Genomic DNA, 14,178 nt, shown 5'->3' on the forward strand with positions numbered 1-14,178 from the left:
GGAACAGCAAACAAATCTAATAAATACTACATACATATAATGCAATGTTTATTTTTAACAGAAGTATTCAGTGCATATTTACAAATCTCCCGATATGTACGTAAACATCTATACAAACTTAAATTAGGAAAATTTGTCAATCTCCCAAGTCCATCACAGATCACACCGTCAGACCTACAGTTCCTCTTTAAACGCGATTGAAGTATCCTTAGCACTATTTTCATCCGATGTCTTTAATTCTTCAGGCAATAAACCATTATGGATAGTATCCACAGTCTTTTCTGATTTCAAAAAATCAGTTACATCTTCCCGAACTTCACGTTTTTCGATGACATCAGCACTCACTATGCTCAGTGCTCGATGGTATCTTTGAAGGCTGGACACGATACTTGCAATATCTGGCACATTCCTCGCTGACGTGCTGACCTTCGACTTCCTTCTTCTATTATTCAACGCTAAATATGTGTCTCGCAAATGTCGCAGTCTCAGTGAAATTCGCCTATGTTGCAAAAATAGAATGCGCTTAAACTCTTCCAAGTCTTCTTTTAAAAGTCCTTTAACACTTTCTTCATTGTTCAATAAATGCTGTATTCTTGTTTCTGTAGTTTCCCTTTTTACCATTAACGAAGCAATCATACCAAGGCATTTCACCTTCGCTCTGCGAACACACATATCATTACAGCCCCCCAAAAGAGTTTCAATGCGAGCTTCTGGACTAAGATTGGCAGCTACAAATTGAGCGATATTGCTCACAGTCATTGGCAAATTTGGTGGAAATATTCGGCTGTCAGATTTCCTAAAAAATAGAAAAAATCCAATTTATGCCTGTTTAACATTATTTTATTTTTAGATATCTTATACTAGATTGCCACTTAGCCATCATACCTGTGTGCTGGAAAGAAGAGAATTGAAGGATATGAGTCCATAGTATATTCCCAAGGGAGATCATTAGCATCACCATCAATACGAGCAAATGTTATGCTAGAATTTGTAACCTCAATTCCATTTGGACTCGTGGTAAATATCCGAGCAACAGTTAGAAAAATGTGCCAGACAGATGAGCAGAATGCACAAGATGGAGAGTGGTATAATACCACAACATTCTAGAATAATAAGAAAAAAGTAAAATTCTCAGAGTTGATCAGTTTTTTTAGAACAAGTCATCAAAAAGTTAAATTCAATTTTTGCTAATTATTCCCTACATAACTCCATGAAACAGCTCCAATTCAATCTTTTTCAAAATTCACAATAACTCAGATTCTCCTAATCCAATTAAGGATAAGGACTGGCGGCTAACTTAAAGTAGTCCCTATAGAATTAGTTCATGGCTACAGAGACATCTACTATCCCAGTTGTGCCTTGGGAATTCAATCAATTGTATGAAAACAACAAAAAAATAATCAGATCTTCATTGAAATGAAACAAAACTTTAATGCACCATTTTAAATGAAGATTACCAAATTATCAATAGTAATTTGAAGCTTCTGACACACAATATCCTACTATATCTTTAAATATATTATGGAAGAAAATAGAATTTCCACCAACAATAAAATTAACAGATTCGGAGTAGCGGGAAGTGCTCCACAAATTAGCCGGAGGAAAGAGATGATATCATGACTTAATGATTTTTCTTCACTGCATGAATCCCATGAGTGGTACTAATATTAATTAATGGGTATTCAAGGTAAAAAACATAATCCATGAAAAAATATCCTGATTACAACTTACAATTCATAATTTGTCACAAAATGCTATTTTTGCAAATTTACATGCCATAACAATGAAGAAAGCAAGGGAACTAGCCACATAAGATTTGCTAATAAATTATCAACATGATGAACATCAGTCTCAAACAGCTATTATTGATCGCAGGCACTTTCGTAACTGCAAATCCATTGGTAGGTACCTTAATTGAACATTTCATAATTTTAAAACATTTCTTGTCAAAGGGAATGTATCCACTTAATTTCTGTTAGGGCAGCTTAATTAGCCTAAAATACAGAGAAAAAATTGAGTAAAGGTTAGAAAACAGAAAAAAATTATTGGATCCTATTGTAAATGCAAAATATTTTTGTCCATTAATGCAATTTATCCTTTCAAATTGTGGGTGTATGTAAGATGTAAACATTAATGGTAATTTTAAATAAGGGGAAATCAAGCGCCTATACGTTGAAACTAGATAAATTGAATGAGATCATGCCCATTTTTTTAAGCACCTTTCATTGCAGCATACCTATATTTACATTTTGACAGAATTTTCTGGCATGCATTCTACTTAAGATAGCAAGTATCGCATACCATGTGGTTTCATGTCATATGCAGTATCTGGCTAGCACGAAATGTACCCCATGAGATTCTGAAAGTAATGGAGGAGACCCACCAACAATCAATATGGGTTTTATTTTATTCTACACTTCTTGCATGCTTTTGTCTCAGCCCTCAGTCTCTATCTTGGGCAATACAAGTTGTCAGAGATAGATAGATAGATGTCTTTATTTGGGCGAAATTGAGACCAAATGGTCCCTTCTTCCATTAGATAGAGATAAGGATGTAGAAAAGCAGAAGTGTGGAAGATAATGGCATGAAAAAAATGCCCTAGCCTTAATCATGGGCACAGGAATGTGAAGAAAGGTTTGAAACAATCACTCTCACTCGGGTTTGTGGAACAGCAGCTCAAATGAGTCACACACTAAGGGCTTGTGAGTAGATACTCCTACATTAGTGACGCATCAATCATAATTATAGAAAATAAATTAATTCATAACTTAGGGCGAATTCTATGGTCTCGGGCTCAACTTTGGGGAGGTTCATGTTCGTTTAAATGAATATACTTTGTAACTTCCACACAATTTTTATTCGTACTACCGGTTTCAACGCAACGGCATCATCATCAGGTACCTGATGATGATGCCGTTGCGTTGAAACCGGTAGTACGAATAAAAATTGTGTGGAAGTTACAGAGTATATTCATTTAAACGAATAACTTAGGGCATTTATAATATTCATTGTTTCACAGCCATTGTAAAGTTCCATAATCCTATAAGATGCACATTATCAGGGTTGCTGTTTAATTTTGAATTCTAATCTTTATTCCAAAATTTCAAGGTTTTTCAGGGCAAAAATCATGTTTCTAATACCTACCCTAAAAACTAAATTGAAATCACCATGAATGACCTGATTACCAGTATTATGGAATCAAATAATCTCCATGAATATGCAACATAATTTTCTACCAGAATAAGTGAAAATAAATCGATAGATTCTCCCTAATTAACAAAAATAATTTTCTTAACATATATTTAGTAACAACAAACTTCACGGAAAAAGTTATATAAGTCCTTCCCTGATTGAAAAAGGGTGAACTCTAACTGTTATCATCACTAATAATTAACATAAGAGTGCATAAAAAACTAAAGTACTGTTTCACAGGTGATCATTCTATTTGTGGAATTCTTCAATCTTAAACTCCGCGCAAGAAGTGAGCATTGAGTTTCCATCCTTAAGTAAGTGGTACATGTCTGGCATAATACATAAACCTGCCAAAGTTGAATGAATTTATCCGTCCAAATACAATGGATGACTTCACATGAAGACACTTTAGATATACTCATAACAAAGGGGAAAAAGACAAAAAAATTATAAATTAAAAGGCGATCGCGATGGTGCGATGGCTAATGTGCTGGCTTGCCACCCAGCGTCAGGTTTGAATACTGGAGATAGCAGATATTTTTCAGTGGTATCCCAATCCCTATTTGAAGTGCTTTTTGGAGAGCACTGAGAGCAATTATGCCATCTGTCGAATGGGACGTTAAACTGTGGGCCCCTTGGTGCCTTTCATTTAGAGTAGGCTAATGCCAACGCATGGTTTCTCTCTAACCTTCGTCCTTTCCGATCCTTCGCTAATGGTGCAAAGGATCTCAAGTGTTGCTTGCCACCCCTAAATCTACTAATACTTAAATTAAAAATGGAATCATAAAATATTTAAAATCTCTTTAACTACAATTACACAACTTTTTGTTCATAATTGTATTCATCCGCAATGAATAACTTTCATTTGTCAATTCCTGATTACACATAGCTAAGTGCTAGTTCACACTTTGAATTATAGAACCAATATAGTCGAGGTGAATTCAGAAGATGCTTTGAACAAGTTTTGTGAAAAAAAATCATATGATTTTCAAATCAATTTTAAGGCACATAAAACACCAGCACAAAATGGTGGATTCCACATTTAGGGCAGCCAAATAAAAACAACTATTTGTGTATCATCTTTCTATAAATTATTAACTAACCATATGAGGCCAATTAATTATAAGCCAAATTTAGGTGGTTTATGAAAATGATATATAATTAATGCATGACATTATGTTCTTAAAGGATCAAGAAAGCAAGGACATTTTTATTTCTCTGAAACACATTCAATTCACATGCTGTTGAAACTTTGCTTTAGCCATAGAAAATTAAAATCCAAGGCCCATGAAATATTACAGGAGGCTTACGGATATGAATTGGTTCTTACCTACAGCATGGCCGTAAGATAATTCAAATTGTACAAAGACCAGAGATAGTTTCTAAGGAAGGTGGACATGGAGCTCCAGCCATTGCTCTTGCAAAGGTTAGCATTTACCCCTCTGCTGCTATCACAGAAGATCGTTGAATAATGTTTCAAGCACTACCTGACATACTGAAAATTTCATTGAGTGCCACCCACATGTTGTTAAAGAAATTTCACATGAGATGTGTTTGAGCACTATGGCTTTTGCTGTGAAAGTTATTGCCATAGCATTTTTTGATATTCATGGGATTGTGTAATAACATGTCATACCAGCACATGCAACTGTAAATAGAGAATAGCATGGGGGTGCACTGATAATAAAATATCAATGACAAAAGGTCACATTTCAATGCAACAGGCTGGATATTACACCATGACTATGCCCATTGAAAATGCTTTAACTGAAATCTCATGTAAATCAATATGAATTGTGTTCCTCTTCCTCCCTGTATCCCAGACATGCATCATGTAACTTTATTCTTCCCCAATCTAAAGAAACACCTACATAGAAAATATTTTTCATCATCAGAAGCAGGCATATGAGAACTGAGCATGTGGGCAAGAGTCTTCCCATACTGACACACAGGTTCCTGTTTGATCAACAAAGTTAAGCAATGCTGGGCCTAGTAGACAGGAGGTTGTATTGATGACCGTCACAGTGGTGCTCTTATCCCTTGTCTGTTTGCCCTCTGGCAAGTCGGTAAATAAGGATTGGCACAATAGTGTGAGAGTTCCAAGTACCCAGGGCTCCTATTCCAGGCCCCTCACACCAATATTCAATTGAACATGTGAAAACTTGCAACAGCTTCCACTGATGCTGAGTAAAATCATTGCACCTTATACTGCATACATGTACAAAGCACATGAAGCTAACAATATAACACAAAATGAAATGTTTACTAAATAAATTATTCTAATCAAAATATCAATTATCACTCTTTACTGAACAGTAGTAAGACAATATGGAAGTTGAAGAAACCAACTCCTGAGGGATCCCATCCAGCTTCACCCACACACTTAAACATACCATGCCTTGGGATGAAAATCTTTCAACCAGACTAAATGATCATCAACTCAACTGATCACACCCCTCACATTTGATCCTTGATGCAAAAACAATGGTGTCGCTTTTGACCTCGAGGGGCCAAATATGTCAATCAAATCTCACCCTGATAACACTCAATAAGATAAAGTGTGTTCACAGAAAACACGTGGAAGAGCCTGAGGATGGTCAAATATCAGCAGTCAAGGATAATTCTTTTTCATTTATTTCATTAAAATTAGCAAGTTGAACTGCAAAATATGATGAAAATTAGAAACCAAGCCATCCCTTATAAAACACCTGACACCTTTGATAATATTTTGCCACAAAGAAGATAAAAGTAAGGATAAATATTTTTTCCTGGGATTTTTCTTGAATTCCTTGTCTTTTCCAGGCTTTCTATGCCCTCAAATAAATTCCCTAACTTTCCCAGGTTTTCCAGGTAGATGGCAGCTGTAAAGGTAATTTCAGTTAACTAAATCAATGCTGTATTTTGCTCAGCCATACAAATCATATTTTCATGACAATGAAATTCTGATTTATGTTCCACATGAAGGATGTCACCAATCATGGTAAATGATAAAGATTCAAACATGGAGTGTGCTGAGATAGGAGAGTGATTTTAGCCCTCATTAAAACCCATTTATTTTTCCTCCTATTCATTCACCAATTCAAGAAATGTCCAATTATGGTAAACCTACTCCGGGATTAAATGTAGCCGTCTTCATAAATAAAGTTTAAAAACATAATTCCTTAATCAAGTTCACGCTAGTTAATATTCTTCTCAGCGGATGAATTGATTCATCCATAACTTTTAATTGCATGGCATCGGTTGTAAATAAAAGTCCAACTTTTGAGCAAAGAAATTGCTGGTCAAATAAATAGATTATTATTGATTACTATATTTTGCTGGGTTAAAATTCTGCTTCTTTAAAAAGTGGTGGTTTTTTGAGCACTGACTAGCTTCACTCACACCTGCTCACATGCAAGCACCCAAGCCAGCAAGGACACAGAGCCCCTTTTACCAATATATATACATTCCACTTCAAACATTATGGTGGTAGAAGAGTAGTATGCACTATGCAGTTCTGAAACATTTTAATACGCCAGAGCAGAAATGTACAATTCTGGTAGATAATCCACTGATATCAAGCCACCATTCTCCAAAGTATCAGTATTACACTCAGTATGATTTTTAAAAATTGGATGGAAAATAGGAAAAAAAATTCTCCATATGACATTTCTGAATTAAATTCGAATTAAATTAAATATGAATTTCTGAATTAAACACCTGCATGTATTAGTAAGAAAAACGAAATCTGTAACTTCTGTTAAGAAACCCCCCACAAATTTTATGGTCACAAGAGCAAACCACTGGCATGAACTCGAATTTCTTGCCAGTTGCCCAGTTACCAGGTTCATTTATTATTTCAACATTAAATTCATGATCTCTATTTTCAGGTGCCATTCTATGGAAGGCCAAACAACATAACTAAAGTATAGTTGCCACCTCTCTCCTCTGTGATGTAACTTACACTTAAAACATTCAAAAGATGTACAAACACAAACCTTGCTTTCATCCAAAACAATCTCTTTGAAGGTTTTTGAAGAAAGATCCAACACACATATTGAATTTGGTGGACAATTAGTGCCTTTTACGCCACTTTGAGGCTTAATATCCTCATTTGCAGTTACTGTTTCAGACCGTAATGATCTCCGCAATGCACCAGAAGAGTAATTACTAATTAGCTCAATGAGTGAGTTTTTATTATATGAGCCATTCATCACATGCTGAGTCTCACCCTGTAAATTAAATGAGAAAAATTCATTATATTTGATACTCACATTCCTCTCGCATACACCTCAACAGTGAATTTTAAAATTAAGTCAAGGATTTAGTGATACCATAGGTAATTACAGAAAACACAACTGTACAATAATGATGTACAACGTGCACACCTACGCTTGTTTCAACACATAAGTACTTGGTAATTAAAGCTCAAAACCTGGAATTAGTACCATTACCTGGGTATTAGGTAATGTATGTAGAAGTAATGTTATGGGAGGTGACTGAAAGCTGAGGTGATTAGCACTAGGTACTAGGGCTGCTTTCTAAAGCAATATTACGTTTGTACGAGTACCTAAGATTACTGGCCTAAATAATGGTACTTAGGTATTGTTTTTCATGCTTTAGGTACGATTCCTGATATTAAATCTCAAATGGTTCAGTCCATTATAATAGAAACATTGCTTATTAATAACATTCATAGACATCACTTTCAGTAAACATCACAGTTTCAGGCTTAACTTTTTGGAATGGAATTCCTTCATGATGAGGGTAGAAAAAGAAACTTTGCGCTTCCACATAAATATTTAATTCTTTACATGGCCATGGCTTCGATGCTGCGTTGCATTGAAACCATGGTCGTGTGAGGTATTAAATCTTTATGTGGAAGTACAAAAGTTTCTTTTTCTACCCTCATCACTTTCAGTGGTCTTCAACTCAAGATTCTTTCCATTCTAAACAAATGTGGGGAGAAATAATGCAGTTAACAATAAGGAGGTGGAGCTTAGGGGAAGGAGAGAACACATGGTACCACTTACCCATTGATGCTGGAAGAATACCAGAGAAAAGTACTCGTTAATGTATTAAATATTATGTTTAAAGAATAGATATCCCATGTATTTCATGATCTGTAAAGGTTCTTGATGTTTTACAATGACAATTTGGCACAAAGAAGAGTGTGATATTCCTTGAAACAGTATGGCCGACATGGTTTTCTGGCACATGGGTGTGGTTTAACAGGTACATAGGTACAGCACAAAAACTATTACTCTTGTCTCAATTCTACAATTTAAAGTGCAAAAACCCCTATATAGTTATTTAAGGACAATGTCATCCCAAGAAACTTTATTCAGCCACAAAATAAGTTTAAACAATTAAATGCTTAGCACAAATTTCTCTTTTCAAATTTCATTTCCTAAATATTTCTGATGAAAAAAAAAATTGTTAATAATTAATTTTATATTTTATAGTTTCTCACAAGAAAAATCTTGTCTATTTCAATGCCTTACATCATGAAGTAAAAACATGAAACAACAAAACTCACTAGAAAGAAGTAGATGAGTGAACCATCAAACCTTAAAAAAATATTGCAGACACATTCATTTTTTTTTTGGTTTCAATTCTTGATTCTGTGACCAATACATTTTGTATTTTTGCCATTCACAAATAGTTAAAGTGGGAGCAGATACAGTGCAAGTAAAGTGCATCAGCTCCACTACATTTTTGCTATGGTTGCACCTGTTTTCAATAAACTCTCACAGAATAGTCCGCATTTAGATGGTCTCTGAATACAGGTTTTTTCCAGAGTAAAAATTCTTTTCTCGAAGTTTGGTGACACCATTTATACTATGGTGTCAATCGAATTTAATTTAATTTAATGGGCACTGATACATTTATACAGGTAAGTGCAATCATTTCCACATTTTCCCAGGTATCATAGACATTCAAGGAAAGAAAATTCCATTCCAGCTATTTTTTGTAATTATAGTTATTTTTTGAAAGGTTGATAATCCGTATTTCTAAGTATTGAGAAAAATTGCTCTTCCTTTGCCCAACAGTATCTCTTTCTTCATTTCTAGGTAACTTTTAGCTGCCCACATGCCATTTAAAAGAAAGCCTCCTCTCTTCCTTCCTCACCCCACTTACCCTCACCCCAACATTCACCCTATTATTCCAGACTTGAACATATCACGACCTTTCCATATTCCCTTCATTCACTACCTCTGGTTTTTTCAAATTCCCCCAAGAACTTCCTCTCTTTGCCCAGCCTATTTAAAATATCAGCATTTGTCTTACTCTCGGTCTAACTTATACTCTCCATTCTTCACCACACCCAAAACTCACACACCTCTGATCTACATCCATCCTCTTGCCTTTAAGACCAGTCTCACATCCATAAAGTACCATGCTCCAATATTGAAGTCCTTACTAATCTTTTCTTCACATCTTTAATTAGTGTGCCTGGCATCAATTCCCCTCTCGCTAATGCATCTTTCACTAATGTGGTTTTTTTCCTAATCTCCCAAGCACAATGATCTTTTTCATCTAACACACCGCCCAAATATATAATTCTAGGTTTTTTCAAGAATGGTCCTGGAATCAAGAGTGGTTTGTTACCCTGTGCCTAAACCCACTCAGAATAAATTGAACTAGTAAATCTTGACATCAATGTAAATGTCAGAACAAGCTTTATATCTTCCTTCCTTTGGCCTTTTCCTGTGGTGCACTAGAATAGAGGTTTCAGTGATTACGAAATCCATTATAAAAAAATATTTAAAAGCACCACTAGCACTTATGTGCCAACACAATATTCCATTACAACAACTCAAAAGTTGAAAAACATTGAGATGTTGAACTCATCATATCATAGGCTAAAAAATGCCCTAAATTTGATTAAAGTGCTCCCCACAAAGCATCTCAAGTAGGGATTGGGATACCACTGAAAAATATCTGCCGCCTCCAGTATTTGAACCCGGGCCCTCTGGGTGGGAAGCCAGTACGTACGTTAGCCACTGCAACATGCCTATCCCCTTTAAAGTACAACTTGAAGTTGATCATGAATATTTGGTTTTCAGCTTTTGGTATGATTTTCTACCACAATCAGTTATTTTGAACATTTCAAGGTTTTTGTTTTTGGTCTAAGAAGAGCTATTGAGAACATTTTATGTGTGAGTCAAATTCAATCCTCATGATGGGCCTATTGTAGGTTATAGGACAAAATTTATGCTGTCATAATTAGGGTAAATATTTTCCAAGATAATAAAATTGAGAAAGATTTTGGTTAAAATATAGTGGGCAATGAATGGCAACATTAAACATATTCTTGAGTTACATTTCATTACCAGTCAACATAAAGCATATTAATTTACCTAGCACATTGGTAATTTGTTTTTATCTTCTTTCTTAATAACAATTTGGTATGACTAATAAATTTTAACAGGAAATTTATCTATCACTAAATTCCCTTAATAACAGAAAAGGGAAAACACTTGCAATTTTCCACTTTTTTCCACAAAATAGTGGAAAATTTAAAGTGTTTTTCTCTGTTCTGTTATTATGCAACGATTCCACCACATCACACCTGAATCTCTGTTGTCAATCCCCATAGTCAAAAGATTGGATTAAAATTATTGAACAGCTAATATTGGGCAGTTTAGTTCCTTGTAGGCTGGGAACTTCAAGTCCATAGATACAAGAAAGCTCTCATTGTCAATAGTGATACCCGGTGAAAATTATCTCCCAAAAGTTATTTCTACATAAAAAACAAAGCACCTACAGAAAAAGTCCCCATGGATCTTCGCCCAAATCAGCAGCTGATGTTTTATAGATAATCTGAGCATCAAAATGCTGGAAGCTGATTACCTGGCACCAGGCAGGAGTCACACAAAGACCACCTCATGCATATCATACGCCAGGAAAGCATCAAATCCTCCAAAGGAGCTAAGTGCATGCTTTTAAGGAACATGCAATTATAATTTTGACTTACATTAGAAAATTTGGCATTATTAAGCATAGCTATAACCTGTTTTCCAAACAGAATTTTCCACATAGAAATAACTTATTGATGGCATATTTAAATTTCAAGAGTAAAACAACATCAAACGGTCCTAGGTCTTTCAAAAAGCCAGAGAGCAGATGGTAAAATAGAACCACCTAAGAAAACCAATATTAATGAGTAAAATCAGAATATGAAGGAAACTTGAAAACTGAAATTGACCTGGAAGAGTCAGAAAAGTCATAAACTATGAAAACATTAATAACATTGGAGCTAAGTAAGCATGTGTTAAGCCTTAATAAAAATCACCAATCAAACTATATTTCTGGCCATTCCTCTCTCATTTACACCTTCCTTGGCATTCCCTACCCTTGTATAACAAATTTATCTCATAAATCTTAAAATTCTGATTAATTATTTCAATTAGTTAAAAATGGAATCCCTAAACGCATATGTATTGATAAAAATGTTAATATAAACTTCAAAATATCATACTTAGGCATTTAACAACTATTTAGGCTTATAATGTCAAAATTTTGCATAAAGTAAAAACTGGATTAATACTTACACTCGCATGTAAAATAACAACAGCTGTGGCATCTTTCCTGGACAGCACATCAACACCTAATCCCATTGCAAAATGATGATACTTCAAAGAGTCTAATGCTAGTATTGAGAGAGTTCGATTGGTTCGACATGCCAAACCTTGGATTGATGGTGAAAAACAGAACTTCTCTGACTTTTTGCTGCACTCTTCATGAACATCATTATCTGGGAACACAGCTGGCTGTAAAATCTCACCGTGTAGAAGTTTCCTACATTTCTCCTCTTCATCATGATATTGTATCAGAGACACACGCTCATCAAACCACAATGCTTCAGAACTGGACTGAAAGAATGGCCATAAAAATATTTGCTCATCATCAAGGAGAAATTTTGAGCCACTCATTTCTCTGCCTTTGGACCCAGCACAAGGCTTTCGCTGGCCTTCACAGCATGCTCCATACAAAATATCAGGAAATATTTCTCCCCGAGAATTTAAAGTCGAATGGTTGCAACTTCTTTCAGCATCGTCCTTATTGCAAAAGCATGAATCATTTCTAAATGCACAAACATGGTGGAGGATATTTCCACTTTCCCTGTAGTCATGATAAAGGCTCAATGTCTCCAACTTTTTCTTAATCCATGGTGTACACCTTTTTGCCAGTTTCTCATATTTGTTTCTACATTCTGTAATACAGACCAAACAGTATTCATAGGATCAGAAAGTTAACAAAAAGTTTTCAGTACTTGTAAAAGTTAAGAACAGAAACTCCCAAATATGATGCACTAATGCTAGACTTTATGCTCCTACCTTTTCTATACAAGGATAATTCCTGGACTATTTCATCAACTTGAGAGTTGTTATTACAATTGAAGTAGTCTAAAGCCACCTCTCGCAACTGCAAAGGCGATAAAAAATAATTTTGCACTAAACATGGAAAATACGGAACTGGCTAGCTCTTCATTTAAGTTTTCACATGAGATACATATATCATTCATTAAATATGAATCTCTTCTGATCCAAAATTATATTTGGGTCTATCGTTGCAGGCTACCAAGGTTCTTGAGGACATACATTATACAGGGTACTAGAAAAGTGATAGTTAATAATTTTTAAGGGTGGTATGTTTTGAAAATGTCAAGAACTTTTGTTCTTTATGACATGCCTGTAACTATTTATTTATAAAGTTATGGCAATTAAAAAACTGAACAGAAAACAACTGATTAGTAACAAAGAAAATACTTCATTGTTTCCATTCAAATCAAGACTATAGGTTTGATTTTTTAAATGTCCAAAAATTAAAAACACATTTTTAATAAAATGTTTCATTTTGCAGGGTATGACACAAATCTTTTTAGATATAACCTGATGATCTGCTATATTCTTCAGATTAAACATCATATATTCATCCTATCTTTTTTTAATTCAGAGTTATGAAAACAGCAATCTTAAAAATTGGCAGACAATTGAATTTTTCTTTCGAATTACTATATACCAATACTCTTGCTGTCACCTGAATAGTGCAGCAGAAAGAGACTAATGTAGCTCCACAACTCCACCTGGTTTGTGGGTGGCTATAATTTGGTGAGGTGAAGAAGCAAATACTGACCCGTTCTTCTCTCAATGACCTCTGCTTCCACACTCATTCCAACCTAATCTACAGCACGTGCAGATCCAAAAAGTCATTCACCACATTTCCTGCAACTTCTGCCCAACCCTTTCTATTTGTGTGAATGTGCCACCTCTTTATCCGCGTCGAATGACCATCATCATTGCCCTCATCACCTGCCTTCCCCAATTATTCCGTTCCCTCATACACCACCTCCCTCCATTAGACTTTCAATTGAACCTTTTACCTCTCCATAATCAAAGTCCAGCCGGAAAGTGCAAGTAGCATTGAGGTGGGATACCCACCAGATGGCCAACATCTGGCTCCTCCGAGCATTTGAAATTCCTGGGCTAAACAAAATTCTATGAAACCCCTTGCCACTCTTCTCTCCCTCTCCAGCACCCTCATTCCTCCTCTGATTCTCCCCAACCATCTCCTCTCCACTCCTTCCCTACCTCCCTCCCTCCTAACCCACCTCAGAGTATTTCTATTTATAAGGTAAAAAACTCAATGGTAGTTCAGTATAGTAGTACATCAGTACATAATGAATTTTGAAATTAAGTGAATCTGATAAATAACCAGATAATTCATGCATGGCAATTTCTTTTCTTAATGATTTTAGTGTCAGTGGAATGAGCATAATTAAAAATTTATGCACAAATACAGGTGATTTAAACTGCACTACATAATAATTTCATGTACAATTTTGGAAATAGGGCACTAACTTTTCATGCCTTTGCATACATGCACATATTCATACAAAAATCCAAGAAATTTTCAGGGAAAAAATCATTGAAGTGCATGCATTATAATATTCACATATTAGGAAACAAACAAACTGCAATGACATAATTTAAAAAAGAA

General features: G+C 35.1%; 1 protein-coding gene across 2 annotated transcripts in view; it reads right to left on the bottom strand.

Moving 5' to 3' along the window:
* Positions 1-35: 35 nt before the first annotated feature.
* LOC139688632 (thioredoxin domain-containing protein 11) overlaps positions 36-14,178 on the bottom strand; it is a 23,472-nt gene continuing 9,329 nt past the window's right edge. For both annotated transcript variants that reach the window (XM_071586192.1, XM_071586193.1), the window contains 5 exons: positions 12,516-12,603; positions 11,730-12,391; positions 7,170-7,403; positions 886-1,103; positions 36-796 (listed from right to left, as the gene is read on the bottom strand). In XM_071586192.1, the coding sequence (XP_071442293.1) occupies positions 175-796; positions 886-1,103; positions 7,170-7,403; positions 11,730-12,391; positions 12,516-12,603 (1,824 nt within the window). In that variant the 3' untranslated portion in view covers positions 36-174. The remainder of the gene's footprint in view (positions 797-885; positions 1,104-7,169; positions 7,404-11,729; positions 12,392-12,515; positions 12,604-14,178) is intronic.

This window comes from Hetaerina americana, unplaced genomic scaffold (genome assembly GCF_022747635.1).
Source record: "Hetaerina americana unplaced genomic scaffold, ioHetAmer1.1.p SCAF_21, whole genome shotgun sequence".
NCBI classification, from domain to species: Eukaryota; Metazoa; Arthropoda; class Insecta; order Odonata; family Calopterygidae; genus Hetaerina; species Hetaerina americana.